Source organism: Triticum urartu, chromosome 4A, assembly GCF_056163025.1.
Source record: "Triticum urartu cultivar PI428250 chromosome 4A, HENAU_Tu73, whole genome shotgun sequence".
Classification (NCBI taxonomy): domain Eukaryota; kingdom Viridiplantae; phylum Streptophyta; class Magnoliopsida; order Poales; family Poaceae; genus Triticum; species Triticum urartu.
The window spans coordinates 546,590,814-546,617,349 of NC_141876.1; the positions used below are offsets into that span (position 1 = coordinate 546,590,814).

Consider the following 26,536-nt stretch of genomic DNA (forward strand, 5'->3'; position numbering starts at 1 on the left):
GTAGATACTTGTATTTTGACAGATTCTTAACATGTGTATGACTGAATAACTAGCATTTATTTGACAATTTTCTATTACATGTATCCTGTTTGTATTTGATGCCAAAGTCAATAATTTGAGTGGTGTAATCAACAAATTCATTCTATTCTATCTCAGAAACTGAACATCGATATGTAACCATTCCATTCTTGTGAATTGCCCCTATCAAACACAAGGATGAAACCAACTCATTCCAGTGGAATGGAATCATGATATTCCATTCCACTTCGTTTTCGAACGAAACACACCCTAAATAATTCAAATCGAGGGTTGGAGGGGAGGGGGGGGGGGGGGGGGGGGGCACAAACAATCTCCATTTTCCTTTCCCTCCATCGTCGTGCGCGCCTCAACTCAAACACCACAAAGCCCCCTTCAATCCCCTCCTCCTGTTTCTCCCTCTCCCCGCCGCCTCCCGAAACCCCCGGCCCCCGCGCCGCCGCCCCAATCGCTTTGCCCCGCGATCGATGGCGACCGGCTCCGGCGCCGGGCGGGCGTCGGTGCGGCCCGTCGACAGGCCCCGCGGCACCAGCACCGCGCGCTCCAAGTCGGTCGCCCCGCGCCGCCCGCCCTCCCCGGCCCGCGCGCGCCCTGCCGCCGACCACGACCCCACCGCCGGTAAGCCTCGGCTCCCTCCCCGGATGCATCGGCGTAAGCGCGCGCGCGTGGCTAGGGGCTTCACTGTTCCTTTTGCCGGTTTCTGAGGGATGTTTTCGTTGCGACATCGAACTGTCTTTATTTACTTAGAGCTGAAATGGGACGGGGATGATATTTGCAACGGAGTGACGCGCATCGCAGCATCAGCGGCTCGCTATTTTGCCAATAAACCGCTGTTGCCTGAATATATGTGCTTATTCCCGTCAGGTTTTCAGCCAGTATTCTACGGTAACAATATGATAAATACAGTGATGGCGCCGCAGCATTAGCATTATCGTTTGCAAATTTTAAGGGGTTTTTGGGTACTAACTATGTTTCGAGAACTCATAAAGGATGTGTTTCTCAGACTTGTGCAGAGTAAGAGTTGCGCTAAGGATCCGGCCGAAGAACGCGGATGAATTAGCTCAGGGCGCCGACTTCGATACTTGTGTTGAGTTGCAGGCCGAGGTTTAGCCCATTCTCCATCCTATTTTTCTCTCCGCGCTTCATTATTAGCAATCATCATCACATTGGGCAAAGCTTTTCATATCGTTTGCTGGTCTTGTTGTCTGCAGTGTAAGAAACTGAAGCTCAAGAAAAATAACTGGGCTTCTGAGTCCTACCAGTTTGATGAGATATTTGGTGAAAATTCTTCACAAAAGCGTATATATGAGGTCGTCGCAAAGCCTGTAGTTGAGGCAAGTCATGTATTTCAATATCTTCTTTAACATGCATCATATAATTAATCATGAGCAACATAATATTGCAGTTGTTTATATTTGTTAATGTTTAAGTACCTGCACTAACTTTGTATAATTTGGAGCACTGATAGTAAGTTTTCAGGCTCCTTTTCTTGAAATAAAAAAGATATACATAAATCTCTTAGATACCCTATGATAGTTATTACTCCCTCTGATCCAAAATAAGTGTCGTGGTTTTAGTTCAAATTTGAACTAAAACTTATTTTGGATCGGAGGGAGTACTAGTTTTTTGTGGCTCAATGCAGATTAGTTGCTCCTATAGTCTGGTTTGGCTTACCTTTGATGCTAAGAATTATTTTGCTAATGTTACAACGATTTGATATGTCGCTTTGTATTAGTTGCTTCTGAGTTAAAATACATGTTTTTGCTGCCAAATTAGAATTTTGTTTCTGCAGCCATGTTTTGAACTTATTACATCTCTTCATTCCATCTTTCATTGAATGTTGATGGAATCTATTTCGCCAACTGTACTAGTATTTCACAACAATTGATTGCTAGATAGTAGCTGACTTCCCAAAAAAAAAAAACCTTTGTCACTTAACAATCTACTTTTACTAATCATTTCACTCAGACGTTATTAGACATGAAGTCATCTATCTATCTTGACCTGAGAAAATATAGAATCGTAAACCTTTGCAGAGTGTATTAGAAGGATATAACGGGACAGTGATGGCTTACGGTCAAACAGGTACCGGCAAGACATACACAGTTGGTCAGCTTGGAAAAGAAGATCCTTCTGAACGTGGTATAATGGTCAGGGCGTTGGAGCATATCCTTTCTAGCATGTCTTTGGAGACTGATAGCATGGCTGTATCATATCTTCAGGTTCAATTTACGCTTACCAACCTTACTTCTCTTGTACATATTTCACCATTTCATATCAGTGGATAATTTATTTTTGCATTGATAGATAAATAGTTTTCAATTTCTAGACCATGTAAACCTTGTATGATTATTACCACACATACATTGAGTTGCATGTTTAGTTAATTGGGTTTGAATTGATTACTGATAGCATGAGTTTTGCAAACTGACCTTTTGACTTTAAAGACATCCTACAGGTAGGTGTGGCTCTTGGATCAAGAATGACCATTTATGTGATTACTATGACACATAGTCAATTTTAATAAATAATGGAATGGCATGAGTTTTGCAAGCTGACCATATGAGTTTAAAGGCATATGCGTAATAATATATTACATGAAATAGGGTATGTATAACAACATGATTTTGGCTATTTTCACTAGTTTAGCTCCTGTCTCCACCTATCAATAAGGCAAGACAAACACAAAGTATCGTGCTACAATGAATTACATGACATGAACGAGATGAACCGTTGTATACTGTGTTTTTGTACCTGATGTAGATTGTTGATAGTTGTATATCCTTGACTCCACTACAAATCTGACGTCAGATTTCTGACCATGGCAAATCGAGCGTTTTTTATGGCAACTTGTGTTTGTCGAGGATGGGAAGCATGACAAATCCAATTCAGTTATTTTTTTGCCAGGAAATTGCCGTGCTCGTAAATTAAATTTGCCATAAAAAACGTTCGCTTTGCTATGCTTAAAAATCTGACGTCTGATTTTTAGCATTACTGATATCCTTTTATATGATGTGTGACAGAAAGTAAGCGAACTAGTAGCAGATGTTTTGAATCCTTGATCCAGTAGCGCTTTCATTATTTTTATTTATGTTGTCATACTTATGCCTTTGTTCACTTGATTTGTAGCTATACTTGGAATCTGTTCAAGATTTACTGGCCCCAGAGAAGACTAATATTCCAATAGTTGAGGATTCAAAAACCGGTGAAGTTTCATTGCCAGGTGCTGCGATAGTTGAAATCAAAGATCTTGAACATGTTTTTCAACTTCTGCAAATTGGTGAGACGAATCGTCATGCTGCTAATACGAAGATGAACACTGAGTCATCTCGCAGTCACGCTATTCTAATTGTATGTTGGTAAATCGCTATATCATTAGTGCAAGATCTTTTTTAAGTTCTATAACTAAATGATTTTTTATGCAAATTTGTTGTTGTTTTCAGATTCATCTACAGAGAAGTTTAAAAATAAAAGAAGAAAATACTGTCTCTATCCCTAGTGACGCAGAACATACTCTTCCCGGTGATTTACCACTTGTTCTGAAAAGCAAACTATTGATTGTGGACCTTGCTGGATCAGAACGAATTGATAAATCTGGTAAAACTCACTTTTCGATCTTTAATTTTTTTATTATTAAATAGTGCAAACATCTTTATACTTCCATTGCACTCATTGTTGTGATTCATCTCTCAGGAAGTGAAGGGCACATGATTGAAGAAGCCAAGTTCATTAATCTTTCGTTATCTTCTCTGGGAAAGTGCATTAATGCACTAGCAGAAAATAGTTCTCATATACCAACAAGAGATTCAAAGCTTACAAGGATGCTTCGTGATTCATTTGGAGGTGCCAATCTCTGTTATTTTCTTACTCTTTCATGACATTTTTCTTCATACTTAACAATGTTTGCTAAATCTCTGGACTGTGCACTTACATGTCTCAAGCTCAAATACCTACAACATGCCTTGTGTACTAACTAGCCGAACAAAACAAGTACTCCCTCTGTAAACTTTTATAAGAGCGTTTAGATCACTAAAGTAGTGATCTAAATACTCTTATATTTGTTTACAGAGGGAGTAGCAGATAATTATATCACATTTCTACAATTAGATACCTGGAATTGGTGCCATACCTGACCTTTATATCGAACAATGAATAGCGCGGAAAACAATGTGGATAAACATGTTAATGTAACATATCTGCTAATCAAATCATGTTAGATGTAGTTCAATGTCTTTATCTTCCTTCGGGGAGACGCAAAAGCTTTGATAGAAGGGGGAGTTATAGTATAAGCCTATGATCTAGGCCAACCCTCCCAGGCTCCCACACACTACAACCCAACAATTACACGGCATCTCACTCAGCCGGCACTCCGGCAGTAGCAACTGAACATTGGCAGTACCTGCAACTGCCTAGTCTCTAGCTCGAGCCTTGATTGTTTCCAAGTAGTTCAACGTCTTCATAAGCAGTGTCACAACTTGGAACATACCAGGCCATAATTGTCAGAATAGAAAACGAGCAGTTCAGAGTAGAGGGTTTTCCAAGGCATGAGAAGTTAATAATGTTAAATAAGTTCTTGTGAATTTGGTATTTTCTGAAACAATATCATATGGAGACTGTACTACAAGGTATGAACGGCTGGTTCATAGTTAATTAGTAGAATAATAAAATTGTGCTGGAAGCAATTGCCACAGTTTAGAATATTTTTAGGGGGTCACATTGTTACTTTCTTCTTGCCATACTATTAAGCATGCAATTTACCTGCTCGATCCTACAATTGTTTGCAGGAACTGCTAGGACTTCCCTTGTTGTGACAATAGGTCCATCTGCAAGGCATTACTCAGAAACTTCAAGCACAGTTTTGTTCGGCCAAAGAGTAAGTTCAGTTTCGCTCATATTTGCCTTTCTAACATGACGTCTGCCTTTCTCTTCTAGGGAAGTTAATCTTTGATAGTTTAGGTTAGGTCAGCGTTGTCCTCCTCACTAGACATATTGTGGTTTTCTAATATTTAAATTTCAGTTAGTCACAGAGCATTATGTTTAGCCGCATACTTGGCTTACATAACACGCTTTCTTGCACATTGAGCTGGCCATCCCAATTGCTTCAATCATATAAATTGCTATAGTGAAATTAGGCGTCGTTAAATTTGGTCACAGTGCACAGGTGCGTCATATTAGAGCCTTAGTTCATGAGATGGACTAATCCACTTCTTGTTCTTTGTTCTCTCCTCTTCAAAAACCTCCCTGGACTATTTAAGACTGGAATTTGGCGCTTGTTCAGAGAGATTGTTGTATTGCTTCATCTTGTTTCCTTTTGCTTGCACTTGTAAACTGTACAAAGTACTTCATTTGTGATTTTCAGGCTATGAAAATAGTGAACACAATAAGGTTAAAGGAGGAAGTTGATTATGAAACCCTATATAAGAAAGTTGAAGACGAGGTTGATCATCTCACATCGGAGATGGAGAGGCAGCAAAAGCTCAGACAGAGGGAGAAAATGCAGTTGGAGAAAAGGTTGAAAGAGTCGGAGGCATTCTTGCATGACTTAAAAATGACCTCTACCATGCAAATAGAGGTATACTATGTTCTTTTCATTATATATATTCTTTATCTTTACTGTTTTTTTACACAGCAATTATCTACCTGAAATCCAGTGCAGGTTACTTTGATTATTATACAGCCATCTTATTTTCCTTTTCCTAAATAAACTATGACCCACTACTTCCTACAGCATATGAATTCACAATAGGGCTCTGCGTTGTTGTAGTTTCTTCCAAAAAAAACAGCTCTGCATTTATCTGTGCTTTCTGGAAAATGGTTGGCTGTGAACATTCAAGAACAGCCTCTTTCAGTTCAAAAGCAACTTGTTTTAGAGAGCTAAATGTAACAAGTGATTTTCTTACCCAGAATCTGGAGAAGGAAAAACATCAATTTGAATATGCAATCAAAAGATTGATGCAGGAGCTAGAAGAGAAAGAAGGCCAAAATAATGTTTTATCTGAGAAAATTGTTCATTTAGAAACATCACTAAACGAAAAGAAGGTAGCTCTTCTGTGCCACCTTGTTTCATACTATGATCGTGTACTAACATTGCGATGCAAAATTCCTTTCCAATAAGTTTGCTGATCTAACGCAAAATTTGTTGATAGTAGCAACAACAGCTTGAGAGCTTTTCAACGACGCAAATTCTTTCTGAGACGACAAAAGCCCATGAGAAGAAAGTGGGAGAATTACTGAGGCAGCTTGAGGAAGAAAAATCTCGTTCTGCTAGTATGAAGGGCCACTTTAACGTTCTAGAACAGCAACTGAGTGATGCTCAGAGTTCTGCCCAGGTATATTTTCAGAATTTAGAAATTCAGCCATGACAAGTTTTTGCTTGGATACAGTGTGCTATAATTCTCTTCCCGTCAGGGGCGGACCCAGGACAAAAACGTCAGGGTCTCCACATGTACATCAGTCCTCATCTCTTATAACTAATAATAAATATGTTTATTGATTAACTAATGTTTTACCAAATGACTAACAAGATTAGACTAGTCTTGAAAAGTTTGTTGAGCTCCCAGTACAAGACTTGTGTTTCCTGCATGAATTGAAGTGTGTTAGGAGATCTGCTGCCTTTTTCAGATCCAGCTAAGTTCAAGTTATCTTGCAATATCAATTTAAAGCTCATGCTTTTTGTTATTTAAAATGGCATACTAGACCGCGTAATTGACCCCATAGACTCTCTTGATGTGCATGCTTGGAATAACAACCACAAGAAACAATACTCCCTGCCGTGAGTCAAAGTGGTCCTTGCATGGACATTAAAATATTTTTTAAAATGGTTCAATCTTTGTAGCGACCAGACCTCAAACAGTCTGATCTCTGTGCTCCGGTGTCATCCTTGGATCAGTAATGCTGACACCACACAGTATTCGGAGGATTTATAACAGAGTAGCAATCACACACTTATTACATTGAGTGTCTCCATAGAGAACTTATTACAATAAATATGGCTTAAGGCCATCTAATAACGATACAGCGGAAGGCTTGGAAGATAAGTGAGTCCACCAACTCCAACGGCATCACTGAGTATAGAACCACGGCCTAAAAACTCCTTAATCGTCGTCTGAAAAGTCTGCAACATTAACGTTGCAGCCCGAAACGGGTCAGCACATGGAATATGCTGGCAATGTAACACATAGAGAGTAATGGAATGAAACAGCTATACTATATGCATATTTGGCTGGTGGAAAGCTCTATGGTTACAGTTTTGCGTAAAGCCAATTTTTCCCTACTACAAAGGAATAAATTTAATTACTATCATGGTGGTTGTTAAACATTGAGAATGGTTGACAGCATTCTCAATCCCAATTAAGCATCATCATTAAACAAAACCCAACAAAATTAACTTAGAGTAACATGTTGAGATTCACATGATAATCCAGGTACTAGATACTCAAGATGTCCATAACCGGGGACACGGCTAACCATGATTAGTTTATTACACTCTGCAGAGGTTTGCGCACTTTTCCCCACAAGACTCGATCGCCTCCGTTTGGTTTCTCGCACTACATGGTGTTTGAGAAGACGGATGACCGAGACATAGTCTTTCAGAAGCGCTAGCACCTTACAATCGGGTAGACCGTACCACCTACATCCCCTACATCTGCTAGTCTACCACTGTAAGAGTTCGCACGACTTAGTCAACTATGCTAGAGCCCATAATAGCTTGTGGCTGCACACGAAAATTTCTAGTATGAATAGTCTCATGATCCCCTTGAGCCTGGGTGGCGGTCCAAAAGAAAACAGGCAAGTCCTGGAATACCCAGGTGCCTCAGTCCACCCGGATGTGTGTTTAAGTTGCCACCTTAGATAAACCATTAATTAACAAACTCACATCTGTCATGGATATCACTCACTCAATCCACGTCTACTAGCATAGCATGGCATAATAAGCAAACGTAGAAGTAACTCCCAAAGGTTTGATAATAAACAGGTAATAGGTACTACCTCATCTACTTCCCATCCCACAATTTAATTAGATCCTAATCATGCAATGTGTGAGGATTGATCTAATGCAATAAAACTGGGTAGTAGGAAAGGTATGATCAAAGTGTTACTTGCCTTGCTGATGATCCGCGAAACCTAGCGATTCGAAGTAACAAGCGGCGCACTCCGGGTACTTTATCGTAAACAAACAAACAAGCATACAATAAGTACTCATCTAATGCACAGGTAAAACTCAAATAAGAGATCTTAACCAGAAGGTTCAACTTAAGAACTCCGGTTTGCAAAAAGAATCAAATCGAACGAAGCAACGAAAGTCAAACGGCGAAAGAAAACAACTTCGTTCTACTAATCTGAATCTAGGGCAAATTTTACAGTAGCAAAAACTTGTTTAAGTTGGTTAAACGGATAGAGGGTTTCGAGACGAAACTCTAGGCGCTTGAATCGCCTGATTCCGATAAACGAGCGAAAAGTTATACTAAAAAGAAAATCGGATCAGGAATCGCGATCAGAAAAATCGCGGATTTAATCCGAGAAAAAGAAAAACGACGAACATTCGCTAGGACGAACGAACGGACGAACGCTCGCTATTCAAATAAACCGGAAAAACCGATCTATTTAAAAAAACTGAATCTAAAAAAAACTAACGGAAAAACCGGACGGTTTTTCTAAAGAAAAAAAAACGGCATGGAAAACGAGGCGGCGGCGGACCTCGGGCGGCGTGCGGCGGCGGCGGCGTCCGGCGGCGGCGGCGGGGCGGCGGCGGCTTGGGGCGGCTGGGGCTGGCTAGGGTTTTCGGTTGGGCCTCCCCCGGCTATATATAGCCTAACGGGCCGGGAGTCCTAGTCGGACTAGGCCCTTGGTCGGTTCGTTTTTTTTTAAATAATTACGTGCAGAAGAAAAATAAAAAGAAATACTAAACGGACTCCAAAAATTCCGAAATAAATTTTCACGGGCTTCTAAAATCAAGCCGCACAAGGTGAACATTTATTTGGGCCTAAATGCAATTTTAAAAAAACGCACATTTTTCCTAAGTTCAAATAAAATAACGAAAAACTCCGAAATAAAATCTTATTTGATTTTATTATTAAATCCTCAATATTTCTTTATTTTGGGAAAGTCATTTTATTCCCTCTCTCATATTTTTGTAATAGAAATAATTGATGATAAAATAAATAAAATCAAATGATCCTATTCTCAAAATTTGAGAAAACTCAAATATGAAAATAATGAATTCCCCAACTCTCTCCGTGGGTCCTTGAGTTGCGTAGAAATTCTAAGATCAAAACCAATCACAAATAAAATATGATATGCAATGATGATCTAATGTATAACATTCCAAATTGAAAATTTGGGATGTTACAATCTTATATGCATTTATTCTCTCTGATACTTTGTCCAGTGGCTATGCTACAACATATCCTTGCAGCAAGTCAAACCATTATTTTAAAATAGTATAAATGTACAGTAAGGCAAAGACTTGGTGTGCAGCAAGTGAAAGCATTAATTTTCTAGAGAAATCTTTAATAAAGTAATCCCATGATTCTTCCAGTTCCAGGAAAATACGGCCCGTGAGTTGAAAAGAGACCTATCTAAAGTCACTGAAATATTTACCAATCAAGTACACTCACTAGAAGGAAGAATCAGTCAACTCATGTCAGAGAAGGTATGGGAAACCCAGGATAGTTCTTCTCTATGTAACATTTTTCGTTTCTTCAAAAAATATGTCTGTTCAGTTTTTTCAAAATTACAAAATATCTCTAAAAAAGTATTTATTTTCCCACAATTTCTTGTAGGAATTGATGTATAAAGAATTGAAATCTGCACAAGCAAATGTGCAAGATGAAGCAAGGCGTAGGCAGAGCCTTGAGGCTGAAGTTGTAAGGTTGAAACGATCTAAGACTGATAATTGTGCTGAAGAGGTACCATTCTTTTATTATAACTCAGAGGTCCTCATTCTTGTTTTATAATCACACTTATGTACATTTCTCTTTGACAGTCTAAAACATTATGTGGTATGGTTAGATCAGGATCTGGATTAGGTAGTGAGGCATTTATGTCTAAATCAGGGAATTTTAAAGAGACCCTAGCAAGTCAGAGAGGTACCATTTCAAAGATATTTGAAGAAGGTATTTTTACATGGAAGAATACCAGTGCAGCTGTTTTTCTTTCTTGGGATACCATCTCTTGATTTTGATTTTGTTCCAATTGGCATTCAGTTGGTCTTCCAAATGTCCTGGCTCTGCTGAAGTCTGAAGAGCTAGAGGTTCAGATTCATGCTGTCAAAGTGGTTGCTAATCTTGCTGCTGAAGGTCTGACGGTTACCATTCTCTATGTATAAAAAACTGTTGCTGTATGCATTTGCACAGTTTTCTAGTTTAGAATTTTGTTATTTATTGAAGTAGCATGGGCTACCCTCCCCCTACCTTTTACAAGAAAGGCTATCATAATCTGAATCTCATATTTATCTCGCTTTTAATATTTTGTTTTTTCCTCAAGAAATCATGAAAAGATTTTTTTTTCCATGTCCTTCAATTTGTGCTGCAGATATTAACCAGGAAAAAATCGTCGAGGAAGGAGGGTTGGATGCACTTCTGTCACTCCTGGAAACATCAGAAAATACCACAATTCATCGAGCCACTGCTGGTGCCATTGCTAACTTGGCAATGAATGGTACTTAATCTATTCCCATTGCGTATAATTCTTTTTTCCCAAACAGATTATTAATTAGATTGCTGGCTCACTGCTCTTCTGATATTAGTACCATGGCAAATGGTTGTTAATACCTGTCTGTTTAACTGTTTGTTGGAGTGTCACTCCCACCACCCCACCCGTACCAATAAACAGATGTGCTCACAAATTTATTCCAAACTTCTTAGTCTTGTTTTGTAGCCAGCTAAACTACCTCGTAGTTTCTAGCTCTTGCGTTATGTAATGTTATGTATTTGAATTTTATCTCCATTACGGAGAATGTTCCAATCAAAATTAATACATCGTCGCTTATAGAGCCTGAAGTGACCGTAACTTATTTCATTACCATTCTAATCTTTGTTTTTGCAGTTTCAAACCAGGCACTTATAATGAACAAAGGAGGAGCTCAACTATTAGCAAATATTGCATCCAAAACTGATGATCCTCAAACTATGCGGATGGTAGCTGGTGCAATTGCCAACTTATGTGGAAATGGTACTGATTCATATAGTTACGATATCCAGTATGTTTTGAATAGTATTCGGTTTATCTAAATTTATTCTATTGAACCTGGAATCTAACATGAGATGAACCTGAGCCATCACAATTTTTATTCGCAATAAACGTCTCCCAAATTGATCGACCGTAAACAAATACCAGAGTAACATTCCTGGCCATGTCTAACAAATGAAAACATGTGACTTATTCTATATGTGTTTTTTTCCCAGAAAAGTGGCACGCAATGTTGAAACAAGATGGTGGAATAAAAGCGCTCCTGGGAATGTTTCAAACTGGACATACCGATGTCATAGCTCAGATAGCACGAGGACTAGCGAACTTTGCAAAATGTGAATCCCGAGTAATAAGCCAAGGTTTGTGATCTGTTCATATTGAGCTCAGTATGGTTGCATTAATTATTAGCTTTAAGTGTAGAACTATACCAACAAAAGGAAAATCAAAGCAAAGAAAATTGTTAGCACTCACATACTAATATGTTATGACCTAACAATTATATCCATTCATAGTTCACAACCTTCTGATGTCACATCTGCTTCATTGGATATTATGGAAAAACACCTGTGCCGTCTTCTCTGAAGATATATGCAGACTTGAACATATCAAACTCGTGTACTAGAACACTTGTTGTTTGTGAAGATTCAATCAATGATATTGTGGTATGCTACTCAAAATAGGTCACAAGAAAGGGAGATCCCTTCTCATTGAAGATGGCGTCCTTAGTTGGATCATGGCCAATTCAACCATGTTTCCTCCTTCAACGCGAAGACATATAGAGCTAGCATTCTGCCATCTAGCTCAAAATGGTACGTAGCACTGGGGCTCACCTTTTACCTTTGTGCTTTGTATTAGCTGGGTCCTTAATGGAGATTGTCGATGTTGTACGCCATGTGATATCAAGTGTCTGCACTCACTTTTGCAGTGGAAAACTCCCGTGATATCATCATAACTGGAGGGATTAAGGAGCTCCTTCGCATATCAAGAGAGTCTTCAAGAGACGACGCCCGTACCCTGGCGAAAAAAGCACTAAATTCGAACCCAGCTTTCTTGAAGGAGATACAATGATTCTCATTTTCATATTTACACTTGACACATGATGTACCAGTCATACTTAGCTTGAGTAGCTGGATACTATTACTAGGGTCTAGGTATTGAAATCTATAGAAAACATTTGATCAAGCTATTATTCTAAGTGGTAAATGCATTTTTTTTATTCGGCGATCTATTCTTGTGGCTTGATGGACCTCTTGCATCAACTCCGATGCAGCTAGAAAACACACAAGCATTGTTTCAGGAGCAACTTTTATCATTGTTACCTGGTTTCATCAGATCCAATGACTAGGGTGGTTAGGTGTGCTTGGTTCGAGGGGGGGGGGGGGGGGGGCTAGGGTGGTTATGACTATCCACAAGCACTGAATAGAGATAGCCTTTATTTCTGTTTGGTTGGGTGGCTAAGGTTAGCCCAATTTTTGTCTGTTTTGAAGGATGAAACATAATTGGGGATAGCCATTGGAGTGTTTGGTTTGAGGGGTGAGATTACCTCCTTAATTTGGAATTTTTCAGTATAAGGCGATCAAATATGGTATGTACAATAATAACTAAACATCATACCACATCAATCCAAACTCATCAATCAATGGTATAAAGTAAACTTGAACTTCATTACATATCCATGACTTTTCCTCAAATGCGTGGAGCTTGATTTTGGAGGAATATTTGAATAATCTGGTTGATCCCGAACCAAATGGGTGGCATTCGTCTGAAGAACAACTATTCCAGTCCTAGGAAGGGATGGCACACCACCTTAAGGGCACTCTAGTGATAAAAACATGACTAAAATGTCATCGGTGTTAACATTCTACAGAAATGAGAAAATATGAGATTGTCTCGGCGCCGAGAGAATGATGAGATTCAGCAAGTAATTCAGCGTCTTCTTTGTTTTATAAGAATGTCGGCTTTGAAGAAGAAGAAAAATGAAATATAAACAATTGGGCTGGTTGTAATCTATCAACTTGAATTCGTCTTCTTGCTCTAGCATTCGAAAGAGTTTTGAGATTAGGGACAAAGATGCATTGGGACTTTTGGAGAGTCGAGTTTAATTTTCTCCAAAAAAGGTAAAGAATATCCACGTCCTATCTTTGGTCCAACCCTAAAAGTAGCTTCAATTTTCCCCAGAAATCTCTTGCTCTAGCCAGACTATTCAGGTTGTTCCAGGGCAGATATTTCTATGCTTTGGTCATCAGGATGAGTGCCAATTTTCTGCATCGGTTTTGATGGACCCGGGTATTGATCTAAGGGTGTGTTCAGTTGAGCCGTGGATTCTGAAAAATCTGTTGTGGGCCATGAGAAAACTGTTGTGAGCTGAGAACTATGAAATTTTTGAAAATTGTTTGGTTGGAACGACTGTGAAACTCTAGATTCAGTAGAAATTATGTAATGCCTCTCGAGGCTCAAAGAATGTTTATATTGCTAATTGATCGTAAAGCAATGATTTGTACATTGGTTGGTAATTCAATGATCATTTTGGAAGGAAAAATTATGACAATATAAACAATTAATTCAACAATGCATATGTATAGATCATATCAATTGAGAGCCATATGCCGTAATCTTTCCTACTTATAAAGGTTGGAGTTGGTGGTGAGTTCACATGTGGGACCACTAACCTTCAACGATGAAACAAATGCACTCAGACCAACAACCTTCATCAATACAAAGTGAGGTATAATGACCAAGAAACAGAGGAATTTACCCCTACAAGGGGGCTCCGGCAAGGAGACCCCTTGTCACCTTATTTATTTCTTATGTGTGTAGAGGGTTTTATCTAGTGCTTTGGCTCATAAAGAGGAGGTTTGTGGCATTGAAGGTGTTTGGGTGTGCAGAAAATTCACCATCAGTCTCTCATTTACTATTTGCTAATGATTCCCTAATTCTTATGAGAGCGGATATGAATAATACAACCTCATTGAGACAGGTATTGGATGAATATTGTGCAAGTTTTGGACAATTGGTGAGTGAATGGAAGTGTAGTATCTTCTTTAGCCAAATGTGAATGTGGATATCAAAGCTCAGGTCTGTGCAGAACTGAACATATTGACAGAAGCTATCTCTGACACATATCTTGGTCTTCCATCTATGGTGGGTTTGGACCGGAGTGATAGTTTCTCTCATCTCGTTGAAAGAGTTGTGAATAGACTTAAAGGTTGGAAGGAAAAATTGTTGTCCTTAGGAGGAAATGAAATTCTTTTGAAAGCAATTATCCAATCTATCCCAGTTTATGCCATGGTTGTTTTTAAAATTCCAAAGAAAATATCTAAAGAAATCACAGATGCAATGGCGGCCTTTTGTTTGGGGGGGGGGGGGGGGGGTACAGAGGAAGAGAAGAAAATGCACTGGCTAGCTTGGTGGAGGATGTGCCTTCCAAAAGATAAAGGAGGTATGGGGTTTCAGGGCCACCATGCTTTTAGTTTAGCCATGCTAGCGAAACAAAGTTGGCGAATGATAACGCATCTGGACACTCTTTGTGCTACTGTCTTAAGAGCAAAATACTTTCCTGATGGAAATATTTTAAAGGCAGGACCAAAAAAGGGATCATCTTTTACGTGGTAGAGTATCATCGATGGTCTGCAAACATTCAGGAAAGGCCACATTTGGAGAGTTGATTCCGGTGAGAAAATAAATATCTGGGAGCACCACTGGGTACCTTCGAGTCCAACAAGGATGATCCAGACAAGGAAAGGGAACGTGTTACTAAGAACAGTGAATGAGTTGATTAATCCCAATACAGGAACCTGGGATGTGGAACTTATCAGGATTATTTTCCTTCCAATTGTTGCTGAAATAATTTTGAGAATTCCTCTATCAGTGCATCTAAACGAGGATTTTGTAGCATGGCATAAGACCAAATCGCACTCATTTTCTATTCGGTCAGCCTACTACTCAGTATGGGAACACCAGTTTGGTTCAAAAATTATTAGTAGTGAAGGGACCTCAAATGTTAATCCTGTTTGGTCGGCTATGTGGAAGTTGGAAGTCCCTAGTAAGATAAAATTATTCATCTGGCGAGCTCTTAAAGGTGTTATTCCTGGTATGGCAGTTCTCGCTTCTAGGCATATTAAAGTCTCAGCAGAATGTCCTATTTGTCGTTCTGGCCTGAAGATATTCGCCATTTATTGTTTACTTGTACACGCGCTCGACAAGTTTGGAAGGCACTTGGCCTTAATACAGTTATTGATCAAGCTTTGGCAGTGGATCTTTCGGGATCTGTAGTTTTGGAAGAAATCCTACGATGGCCACACAGGAAGTCGCCGGTGTTAGGACAGCTAGGCTTGCAAGAAACAGTGGTTGTGGCCTCATAGTGCATATGGAGGAAAAGGAGAGAAGCAAGGAAAGGCGAGAACGTCAAACAACCTCTTAGCTCAGCTTTCGCTATCCAAGCACTAACATCAGACTATGCAGAGAAGTCTCCTCAGGAGCAGGCGAGAAGAGTTGGCTAGGCGAAACCACTTATTGGTACTTACAAGGTAAACACTGATGCATCTTTCTTTGAAGATGGTACAAGATCAATGGCTGCTGTTGTGCGTAATAGTCGTGGGGAAGCAGTTGTCGGTGCTGCAGAGATTTTCAGTTATGCCTCAGGTGTTGCGTCTGCAGAAGCAATGTCACTTTACCTTGGTCTTCAACTAGTTCGTGATATTGGATGCTCAAAAATCATCGTGGAGTCAAACTGTTTAGGGCTCGTTATCGTTTGCAACGGAGGTTCAGAGATATTGGCATCGTATACTACTATTTTATATGATGCTTTCCAACTTGCACATGAGATATCGTTGATTCAGTTCCGTCATTGCCCCGGGGAAGCAAATAAGTTGGCACATGTTTTAGCGAGACATGCTTATGACTCAATAGAAATGATTTGATGGGATGATGTTCCGCCTAATTTTCTATTACCTCATGTACTGAATGATGTAACACTCTCAAGTTTGCAATAAAGTGCCAAGAGACTTCCTTTCAACACTTAACAAATGCAGAAATGCAACTCCAACTCAAAATAATGCTCTTGTTTTTAGTTTCTTCCTAACCAATCTCTCCCATTTCTATATCATAGAATTATGGGAGTGAACAAATTGCAATTCCAAAACGAAGATAGCCATTGTCCTATGTTTCAACATTCGAAATGTTGTGTCTTCCAATGATCGCTTAAGATTCTCCAACGCCCGCCGTATGATTTTTCATATTTTTTTTTGTTCTTTTTAATTGTAAACTGAGTGTAAAGGCAGCATGAGACAATATTTTGATGACTTCCTAAGCCAGTGACTGAACTCCTCACGGGCATTGTGCTAGTATTATAAAAGACTTGGACCACACAAGCATATGATGTAGCAAACCTATCTTTTGCAAAAAGAAAGCATCGACTATCATTGCAACTATTGAAATATTTTTCATTCAACTTGCTATCACGAATGAAACTACGCAAGCCATGCAAGGAATGATGATACCATTTTCTGTTGAAATAACCTAGCATCTTCAAAGAGGATGGTGGAAGTGCTGCCGGCTGAGGTACAAGGCGGCAATGTTTCAACAAGGCATTGGGCGCTATGCGGGTGTTGCGACAGAGCAGCAACACGAGATAAGAGCCGCACGCATAATGACTAACAGGCAAGGGGATTTCTCTGTGCGCTTTGACCAAACAATTCGAGGGGGAGAGGGCATCCAACGGCTGAAGGAAGACAGATCGAACAGCTCTGGAGGTGCCCAGCTACATCCTCCCAGACTCATTTGGTTGGCTAAAGTTGGTTGAAAAAGAACAACCAAACGAACCCTAAGGTAATCTACCGCACGACACACACCCAAACTACCAGAATTAATTCAACCAAAGAAATAACTAAGGAAACTGAAGCAGGGCAAACAAATTCAGAAATAAACACTAGAACCAAAGCCAGCTTAACATGGAACCACAACTCTTCTAATTACTTTTGGTGATCATTGAATTGTTTGATGCTACAACACGCTTGGATGCTTGATGGTGTAATGTTACAACTGATGAAGAGACATTTCCTCCACTAATATTGGCCAAAGGCACCGGCGATGAGGAGCGGGTGCACGACACCGAAGACGCTATTTCCAGCTTCTAAGCGAGTCCGCTGCCAGGTTCACTCTGGGAACTTCATTTCATACTGCTGAGTGGACTGACATAACAAAGAACAACAAACTAGTAAATTAGCAAACTAAATGCGCAAGGGAAAATCTCAAGTCAACAGGAAAGTGTGGCATTTACCATAAATGTTGCAGTAATCATCTTTCCCGCAAACCATCGCCCTTGAAGTGCTTTCTGTGCACCCATGGCGGCCGTTATGCTATCGAACCGCAGGTACACAAAGCCTGCGGTATTTCTGCAAATCAATGGCATTACCAAAGGTTAGGCCATAAGAATTTCTGTTACTACATAACAGGACTTCTCAAGGAAGATATGGTTTGAACTTTGGGATCATAAGTCACACAACCAACAGAAGTGTAGTTTTCTGCAAGAGATAAGGCCATATAACAAATAACAAAAGCAGAAAGCTTCACGGTTTAAAGCAAATGTACTATGATCCAAAAATGTAATATTAGTGAGCAAGCAAACAAGAAAAATAATGAAGTGAGCAGGCAATGTTTCAGTCTTGTCTAAGATAATCTACAAGAGAACTAGAGGATGTTTCAATAAAGCAGCGTGGCAATAGTGAAACAGCCAAAAAGGATTCTGACAGCATGGCTCAACACAATTGTTTGAATAAATTAATAAGAATCAGTTACTTACTTGTCTACAAAAATGTGTCTTACTTGCCCAAACTTAGAGCATTCTTCTCGAACATCATCTCTAATATCTAAATCAAAATCAGGATCCGTCTGCAACAAAAAGTGAGAATGTTATCAGATAGTTTTTGTTGAACCAAAGGGAGATCAAAGCTCCTCCAGGCTATATAACAAGAAAATATTGACCGTTGGCGGCAATAAGAATAACAATAATTCAGTAGTTAAATACCTCCACAGCTGGATCAAACATATTCTTGAGCAATAGGCATTCACTAGGTGGAGCCGTGTCAATGGACTGGGTAATAACCGGAATAGATGCCCCTGGAATTAAACCAAGACCAGGCACTGTAGACTGTAGCACAGGACCGGTTGCAGGAGCACCAAGAACTGACACAGGTGGTAATGCCACGGCAGAAGCACCCAACCCAGAAGTCAAACTGTAGATTGGCAGATTAAAAAGAAAGGTGATGTTAGATGAGAGCATTATGTAGAGATATGCAGATACCAAGATATTAAAAAAAAGGCGTTTATGATAAACTCATGATGTGCAACTGTTTTTTGAACTTGGAAAAGAAATCTTAAAAGCATCATGGCACAGGTTTCTTGCCAAGCTAACTTGTTAATATTTGCAAGAGCCTGAACATCACAAGAATATAAAGGTATTTTAGCAAGTTTTTCCTTCATGCGTTAAGCATTCATCATTCACACTTGATAACAACAAAATATTATTTTTACCCCAGTTCCTCATTTCTCAAGTGATCACTATTCGCAGTTAAATGTTAGAACTGTAGTGCAACAGAATATTTTAATCAAAAGTACACCAAAGAATTGGAGGAGGTCCATGGAGAATGACCTTCACAAACTATATATATGGTAACAAGTGTTGTTGTAGTGGTGGATGAATCCTGACGATGATATAGTAGAGGTCAATAACGAAAGATTTGGATACGAACTATTGGCACTCTTACAAGTAATATAATGGACATTCTATACTACTCAACCATCAACTGCAGGCTATGCAGCCTCTATCATAAGCTTCGTAGATAAGGAGAATTTGTATCCAATCATATACATTAAGCATCTACATTTTATGTGTCACTTCAAATGTTAGAAGTTCAGAACTATCTTGAGGTTATGACATAATCTAGGATGGGTGGGATGATGTGAAAAGCTCAAACTAATACGAACAAATATTTGAGTTTGCATGTATAGAAATAGCATACCAGGGAAAACTAAAATATATATTTGATCTATAAAATAGCAAAAGAGACATGAATGCCAGATAAGATTGTAACATAGTCATGGAAAGAATATATCCTGTCAAGGACAATATAAAGACAAAAAATGTCATCAACTTGACAGAAATATACCTGGTGGTGGCGCCACTACGGTCCAGTTTCTGCATAAGAAGAGCTCTCGAGCTAGCATTCAGTGCCTGCATGCATGCGACAAGTCAAACAATGATATTAAACTATCTAGATAACATTTGACAACAGTCATGCGTTGCCCTGCTCTTGAGCTGGTGTAAATGGCACTTATTTTGGATCAGAGGGAGTAACTTTTAACTGATTTCTCAGAAAACATATGACAACAGAAAGGTGCTTTGGCATATTTTAAAAAGCAAACAGGAATGTGTGCAATGGCTATTATGCATCAACTTCAAAATAATATGTAAAGATAGGACATACAGACTGCAGCAATGCAATTCATCATGTCACCCATTTTAGATACTAGAAATCTGAGAACCGAGGCAGCGGCATGGTTGAATAAAACAAATTTGCTGCTAAAAAGTATGAAGGCGTGGATACTAAACATACGCAATGGTTAAGTACTTTAATACCATGATACAAAAACCCTTTACAAGGAATATGATACATCATGTCCCAAGAAACCCAACTTAAAAAACAGAAAACATGTACAAAAATTCCCAGTAACACCTACCAAGCCTCCACCTTCGTCATCATCCAAATCGCCTGCGGTTGCCCCACTGGCTTGCACTCCCGGTTGCTCCGTCACAGCTGAAACCTGGTCATGATATTTGATTGGCATATTGGCATGTGGTGTAACAAAGTTAAAAGTTAAAACAACCAAGAGGGAGGCAGGTAACCCGTAAGAACTCACCTTGATTACTTTTCCAGCAATATCAAGTTGACCATTTAAACTCTGAGCAGCTTTTGCATCTTCCAGACGTGCAAACTAAGTAATGAGATGGAGCAGAGTGAGAAACTGAGAATTACGCACAAACAGAAAAATGAACTGCTTTCATAACAAAATACATGCCTGCACAAAACCAAAACCTTTACATAATCCGGTAAGTGGGTCTACAGGCAGCTGGACAAGCTCAACCAATCCAAATGGTTCGAAGACCTGGAAAAAAGAACCCTTAAATAATGGCACAAATACCACATAACAAGGATATATAAGCAGCAGTAACATGCATGACCCTATAAAACGAAATCAACAACCACTAGTTAAGGAGTTTTCAGTTATGTAAACTTTAGAAATAATAATTTTGTTTTCACGGGCAACAGGGTTATCATAGACCTGCACATATAAACTATATGCTTGATTATTACCAGTCTCAATTGCTCCTCTGTAATATTGGAGTGAAGATTTCCAACATACAACTTCCTTGCCCCACCTGATGCGGCTACACTTGACGAAGCATTAGACTGAACTAGATTCTTTTCAGCCTCTGATGGCTTAACGTCCACTGGTTGACCAAGAAGCGGTTGACCTCTAAGAGCAATCGCCATTGGAACCGACATAGCATCATAAAATTCAATATACCTGACAATGCAAGAACATTCAAATTAGATTATCAGCTGTCAACAAGGCCATCTTTATTTCTAGGGCCAATATCATGTGCTCCAAACAATATGCTGCAAGACGTTATCCCTAAAATATTGGCTGTTCACACGAATTCTATTGAAAATGCACAAAAATAGCAATGTGAAACAGCCATGTATTATGTTAAACACTGCATAGTCAAAATTATGTGTTCTATCTTCTGTCCATCATCACAACAAAATAAAATAAAATTGGGAACAGCAAGGGTGCAATGGTAACAAAAGAATTGCAAGACAATGCACAGCAAATATGATACACATTAAATACTCACCCGACTCCTTTAGAACGTCGTGAGTTTCGATCCATTATTAAGCGGACATCCCGGACCTAGAAAAATAACATGACAAAGTTTTAAAAAAAGATCGATAATGCACTAAATAGCAAATAGATGAATATCAACAGAAAACATCTTATCACTGGTTAGTGTAAGGTCAAGGTGAAGGAACAATCCAAAAGCATTCATCAGTTAGGTTTCGGTTCATCTAATTAGAAAATAATATTCCTCTTTAACAGAACCAGCTTATTATCTGTTTAATTCAAGAGAAAGTTTAGCGAACTGACATTGTGTATAGTGTACATATCACAAATGTTCCACTCTCCAAAATAAAGAATAAAACAAGATAAACAGGGTGATTACTAGTATAACAAAAAGGGTGCAAAAATTGGAGGCTTGCCTTCCCGGCCCTTGAGTTAAAGAACAAAACAAGATAAACAGGGTGATTACTACTAGAACAAAAAGGGTGTAAAAGCAGATGCTTGCCTTCCCGGCCCTTGAGAAGAACTCATACACATCTCTTTCATCCGCCTTCAATGATAGCTGCCATTATGCTTATAAACATTAGCTTCGAGACAAAAATTCTCAAAATTGCATATACCAACAGGCTGAATATGTTAGCTTGTTAAATGAACGCAACCTGGAAGGCAAATACAGTTCTTTGATCTCTTTCTGGATCTGCTTCAGGTTCGGCACCATCTTCTTTCCTACGTCTGCAAACAGGAAAAAAATATTCATAAGAATGGATATATAGGAAAACAGAAACAACGATTACGAATCAGATATCATCAGCTCAAATAATTTACAGCTATACATCATACTAACATTCTCCCCATTTATCAATACAAATACAGTCAAGAGTCAAGAAGCACTGCAGTCAGTGTCACGAAAGGGAAAAAACAGACACCCAGCAAATCAACATCCTATCGGGGCGGAAGAAAAGGGTAAGCCCTGCATTGTAAGACATGCGATTGTTTAGGTAACTTGACTTTAATATCTCCTGCAAAGAGGGAGCAGAAATTAAAAGGCTTATTTGTGCAAGGGGACAAACATTGAGTCCTCTTTACAATAAGAGGCAATGCTTCAGTGAAAAATCCCAACACACCCCTTCATCGGAATTCTGCAACAGGAGAAATATAGTTCAGCCTTGTGTTCTGGATGCAGGAAATCTGTAATCACAGATGTCGTCATTGCTCTCAGAAACACGCTACCGAGCAAAACCGCAAAATGATATCATCACGTATAGATTTCCAGATTCATTATCCTATTATATGCTATGCCAACTTCATATAGGAACTCAAAATAAATCACCTTATATCCAAGGTCGGGCTCAATATCAAGACCAACTGAAGACTGCACTAGCACATTGAATCTGCAGGTTCCAATACTAATATTTAATAATCGTATTACTTTGAAGAAACCAAGGCATATGACATAAGAAATTTTAAGAAACACAACTGAACACTGGCTGCGGTCTGGTAGAGGAAAAGTACTAAGTGAAAATTTGATGCTATAGGTGCACAAATATGCAGCAAACACATCATCCCTTCCAATCCTAAGGTCGGTATATGCGCGAGCCAGAACACACAAACCCAGATGTACCATGTCACTATTAGAAAGCAATTCCGATAAAGTTCAGAGTCATGAAGTGGCACCTGACGTCACGGTCACGGTAGTCGCGCTCACGGAAGCGCTCTCGCTCTCGCTCGTCGTCGCCGCGGCGACGCTCCGACCGGCTGCGGCTCCTCCGCTCCCTCTCCCTCTCCTCGCGGTCGCGGTCGCGGCTTCTCCGCTCCCTGTCCTTCTCCCTCTCCCGCTCGCTCTCCCTGCCCAGCCTCTCCTTCTCCCTCACGTCCCGGTCCCGGTCGCGGTCGCGGCGCTCCCGGCTGCTGCGGTGGCGCTCCCGGCTCTCAAGGTCACGGTGCTCGGAGCGAGAGCGCTTGGACCGGCGCTCGCCGTCGTCGCGGTCCTCTCCGTCGCCGGCGCTGCTCCGGCGGCGGGAGCCGCGGTCCTTCCCGTCGGATCCGTTGGCCGGAGGCGCGGCGGAGGCCTCGACCGTCTTCTCGAGGTACTCGTACTCGTCGAAGTCCATGGCGATGACGAGGTGGAAACCCTAGATTCGTGGAGAGAGAAAAAGAGAAGAGGCGCCGCGGCTAAACCCCAGCCCTCGGCTTTTCTATCGGGAAGGACGGAAAGAATTTTCGCGACGCTGACTGCTGGACCACAGCCCGTGTCTTGTCGGTTCTGGTGGTAGAATTGAGCACGGGAAATCTCCTTGTTGGACTCTCAAGCTTATGGCCGGGGCTGGACTGCCTAATACTTTGGGCCTCCAGCAACGGCGCAAAAGAAAAGCTTTTCGTCGAAATCACTAATTAAGGAGTACTCGTTGCAAAGAACACTTCATTTTCGCGTTGAGATCTTCAAAACTAAATCTCATGTTAATAGGTTTTGACGAACTTTTTTTCCATGAAAAAAATCAGACGAAAAAAACCAAACCGGGAGCACGGTTTTTTTTCCCTTTCCGAAAGAGGCACGCCCGTGCCTCTCGCGAAATCACAACTGTGCCTCTTGTGGAAGCAAAACCGTAACTCTCGTGGAAGGAAAAAAACAGAAAATGCGTTTTTTTTTCGTTTTCGAGAGGCACGACTGTGACTCTCGCGAAAGCACAACCGTACCTCTCGCGGAAGCAAAACTATGACTCTCGTGAAAGAAAAAAAAACAGAAAACGCATATTTTTTTCCCTTTCCGAGAGGCACGGCCGTGACTTTCGCGTAAGCACAATCATGCCTCTCGCGGAAGCAAAACCGTGACTCTCACGAAAGAAAAAAAAACAGAAAACATGTTTTGTTTTTCCCTTTCCGAGAGGCACGGCCGTGACTCTCGCAAAAGCACAACCGTGCCTCTCGCGGAAGAAAAACCGTGACTCTCGCAAAAGAAAAAAAAAACAGAAAACGCGTTTTTTTTCGTTTCCGAAAGGCACGGCCGTGACTCTCAATAAAGCACAACCATGCCTCTCGCGGAAGAAAAACCGTGACTTTTGCGAAAGGAAAAAACGCGTTTTTTCGCGCAAAATTTTTTTTATCGAAAAGCTAAGAAAGACCGGGGGAAAACCAAAACGAGAAAAACCGTTTAAAAAGCCGAAAACACGTGTGAAAAAATAAAAAAAACAAAATCCGAAGGGAGCGTCCAGAGCGCGACACGTGGCGAATGGCTGAGAGCGCGCCAAGTGGCGCTGATCGTTGCGAGGCTCCCGAAGGAGCGCTCGTTAACTAGTTGCTCCCGAAAAGAAGGCTCCCGAAGGAGCGCTCGTTAACTAGTTGCTCCCACTTTTCGGGAGCAACTAGTAAACGAGCCCTCCTTCGGGAGCCTCGCAACGACCAGCGCCACTTGGCGCTCTCAGCCATTCGCCACGTGTCACGTTCTCGGCGCTTCCTTTGGATTTTATTTTTTTATTTTTTCGCACGCGTTTTCGGCTTTTAAACGGTTTTCTCTGGGTTTTTTTCGACATTTTGGTTTTCCACCGGTTTTCCTTAGCTTTTCAATAAAAAAACGTGAAAAAACGCGTTTTCTTTTTTTCTTTCACGAGAGTCACGGTTTTGCTTCCGCGAGAGACATGGTTTTGCTTTCGCGAGAGTCACGGTCGTGCCTCTCAAAAACGAAAAAAAATGTGTTTTCTGTTTTTTTTTTCGTGAGAGTCACGGTTTTGCTTCCGCGAGAGGCACGGGTGTGCTTTCACGAGAGTCACGGTTGTGCCTCTCGGAAACTTGAAAAAAACACGTATTCTAAATTTTTTTCGCGAGAGCCACGGTTTTGCTTCCGCGGGAGGCACGGTTGTGCTTTTGCCAGTCACGGCCGTGCCTCCCGGAAAGGAAAAAAACGTGTTTTCTAAAAAAAAATTCTTTTGTGAGTCCCGGTTTTGCTTCTACAAGAGGCACGGTTGTGTGCTTTCATGAGAGTCACCGCCGTGCCTCCTTGGAAACGAAAAAAACACGTTTTCTCTTTTTTTTCCTTTCGCGAGAGTCACGGTTTTGCTTCCGCAAAAGGCACGGTTGTGATTTCATGAGAGGCACGGGCGTGCCTCTTTCGGAAAGAGAAAAAACCGGTGCTCCCGGTTCGGTTTTTTCGTCTGATTTTTTCGTGAAAAAGTTTGTCAAAAACTATCAACATGGGATCTAGTTTTGAAGATCTTGACACGAGAAATCCAACGGTGAAAGCGGTTTGAGATTTGGACGCACGGTTTGAGAGATAATACGTTTTGAATAAATGGATCTACAAAAAAGGAAAAACTCACGGGTTGCAACAAGTGGTGCGTTGCATGTGCGCCACTTGTCGCAACCAGGGGAATTGGAGTGATCTTTGCCACGAGTACTCCTCAATTAGTGATTTCGGAAGAATTCTCTTCTATTACTATGGTACAAAATTCTTCAATTTTTGAATTTGAACTAGCATCCCCTGTGTTGTAGAAGCAATTGATAACCGTTGCTTTTTTGTTTCAAGGGATGAATCTCCATTGTTTATCAAGACCAAACTCAAGTGATTCAAAAGTTGATGGTTCTTGGATTCACGGCGTAGGGCCGCATGTCAGTACTCTGCCAAACTAGATCTTTCTGGACTTCTCGCGGGTCACATTGTACACCTACATGGTTGTACCCTAGCAATCTATCGAGTTAAAAAAATTGTTTAAGCTAATATCAAGGAATGCATCATCAGACGTTTTTTTACAAATCAAGACACTCAAATATAGATGGAGAGCCCCCTTAGTGGGTGCCATTATAAATGGATCTGGAGAGCGAAACTGCCTCTCAAGATCAAAATCTTTCTTTGGCAAGTATCACAAGATGTTGTACTCACTAGACAAGTGATGCATAGGAGAAAATGGCCAGGCAATCCCAGTTGCTCTTTTTGCAAGGATGTTGAGATCTCTCAGCATCTGTTCTTTACTTACACCGTTGCTAAGTGTGTTTGGTGCTCCATTGGGGTGACGTTGGGGACTAATAGTTGCTCCAACAATTACTGGCAGTTCTTCGCTTTGTGTTATACTTTTCTCCCTGGTGGTGAGAAGTTCTATACGGTGGGCCTTGCGGCTGCTTGTTGGGCAATTTGGCTTGCTCGTAACCGTGCAACTTTTGAGAAGAAGCTGATCAAAACACCTTTTGAGATAGTTTTCTCCATGTGGTCGTTCTTACTCTACTGGACAGGGCTGCAGCAGGGGGAGACGCTGAGGAGCTGCGCGCGGGAGCTGATGCTGTCAGGGCTTACATGATGTAGCTGATGAAGATGTGAGACGCTGTCAGGCGGCCGATCATCGGCGAATGATGGACGGGGGGAGATGAAGAGCTACGCTGTGCCTGGTTACATTCTGCTTTAGGGCTATGCTAGCCGTTGGTCTCA

At 40.6% G+C, this 26,536-nt stretch overlaps 2 protein-coding genes across 5 annotated transcripts; one reads left to right on the forward strand and one right to left on the reverse strand.

Moving 5' to 3' along the window:
* The first annotated feature begins 375 nt into the window (after nt 1-375).
* On the forward strand, nt 376-12,452 carry LOC125552646 (kinesin-like protein KIN-UA). 4 transcript variants are annotated; one of them, XM_048716271.2, is made up of 20 exons: nt 377-654; nt 1,040-1,140; nt 1,248-1,370; nt 2,073-2,258; nt 3,166-3,387; nt 3,480-3,633; nt 3,730-3,879; nt 4,821-4,909; nt 5,396-5,608; nt 5,941-6,075; nt 6,186-6,365; nt 9,575-9,688; nt 9,819-9,944; nt 10,022-10,151; nt 10,242-10,334; nt 10,570-10,695; nt 11,083-11,208; nt 11,442-11,585; nt 11,907-12,035; nt 12,152-12,452. In XM_048716271.2, the coding sequence occupies exons 1-20, from the start codon at nt 504-506 to the stop codon at nt 12,292-12,294; spliced, it is 2,835 nt and encodes a 944-aa protein (XP_048572228.2). In that variant the 5' UTR covers nt 377-503; the 3' UTR covers nt 12,295-12,452. The 4 variants fall into 4 exon arrangements, with proteins under 4 accessions (XP_048572229.2, XP_048572230.2, XP_048572228.2 ...); XM_048716272.2 differs by lacking the exon at nt 5,941-6,075 and having other exon boundaries at nt 376-654; XM_048716273.2 differs by lacking the exons at nt 5,941-6,075; nt 6,186-6,365 and having other exon boundaries at nt 376-654.
* A 4,717-nt stretch (nt 12,453-17,169) lies between these two features.
* LOC125552647 (uncharacterized) lies at nt 17,170-23,357 on the reverse strand. The gene is made up of 13 exons (XM_048716276.2): nt 22,801-23,357; nt 21,786-21,858; nt 21,632-21,688; nt 21,143-21,198; nt 20,598-20,811; nt 20,302-20,388; nt 20,143-20,217; nt 19,963-20,046; nt 19,392-19,456; nt 18,251-18,458; nt 18,026-18,114; nt 17,504-17,618; nt 17,170-17,414 (listed from the first exon to the last, which is right to left on the reverse strand). The coding sequence occupies exons 1-13, from the start codon at nt 23,235-23,237 to the stop codon at nt 17,379-17,381; spliced, it is 1,596 nt and encodes a 531-aa protein (XP_048572233.1). The 5' UTR covers nt 23,238-23,357; the 3' UTR covers nt 17,170-17,378.
* Nucleotides 23,358-26,536: the final 3,179 nt, after the last annotated feature.

Coding starts and splice junctions, on each gene's coding strand:
- LOC125552646 (XM_048716271.2), top strand. CDS start 504: ATGGCGACCGGCTCCGGCGCCGGGCGGGCGTCGGTGCGGCCCGTCGAC. Junction 9,689..9,818: donor GTCAACTCATGTCAGAGAAG/GTATGGGAAACC, acceptor AATTTCTTGTAG/GAATTGATGTATAAAGAATT. Junction 10,152..10,241: donor TTCAAAGATATTTGAAGAAG/GTATTTTTACAT, acceptor ATTGGCATTCAG/TTGGTCTTCCAAATGTCCTG.
- LOC125552647 (XM_048716276.2), bottom strand. CDS start 23,237: ATGGACTTCGACGAGTACGAGTACCTCGAGAAGACGGTCGAGGCCTCC. Junction 20,047..20,142: donor TTGCTGGAAAAGTAATCAAG/GTGAGTTCTTAC, acceptor TATCATGACCAG/GTTTCAGCTGTGACGGAGCA. Junction 18,115..18,250: donor TGTTTGATCCAGCTGTGGAG/GTATTTAACTAC, acceptor TTTTTGTTGCAG/ACGGATCCTGATTTTGATTT.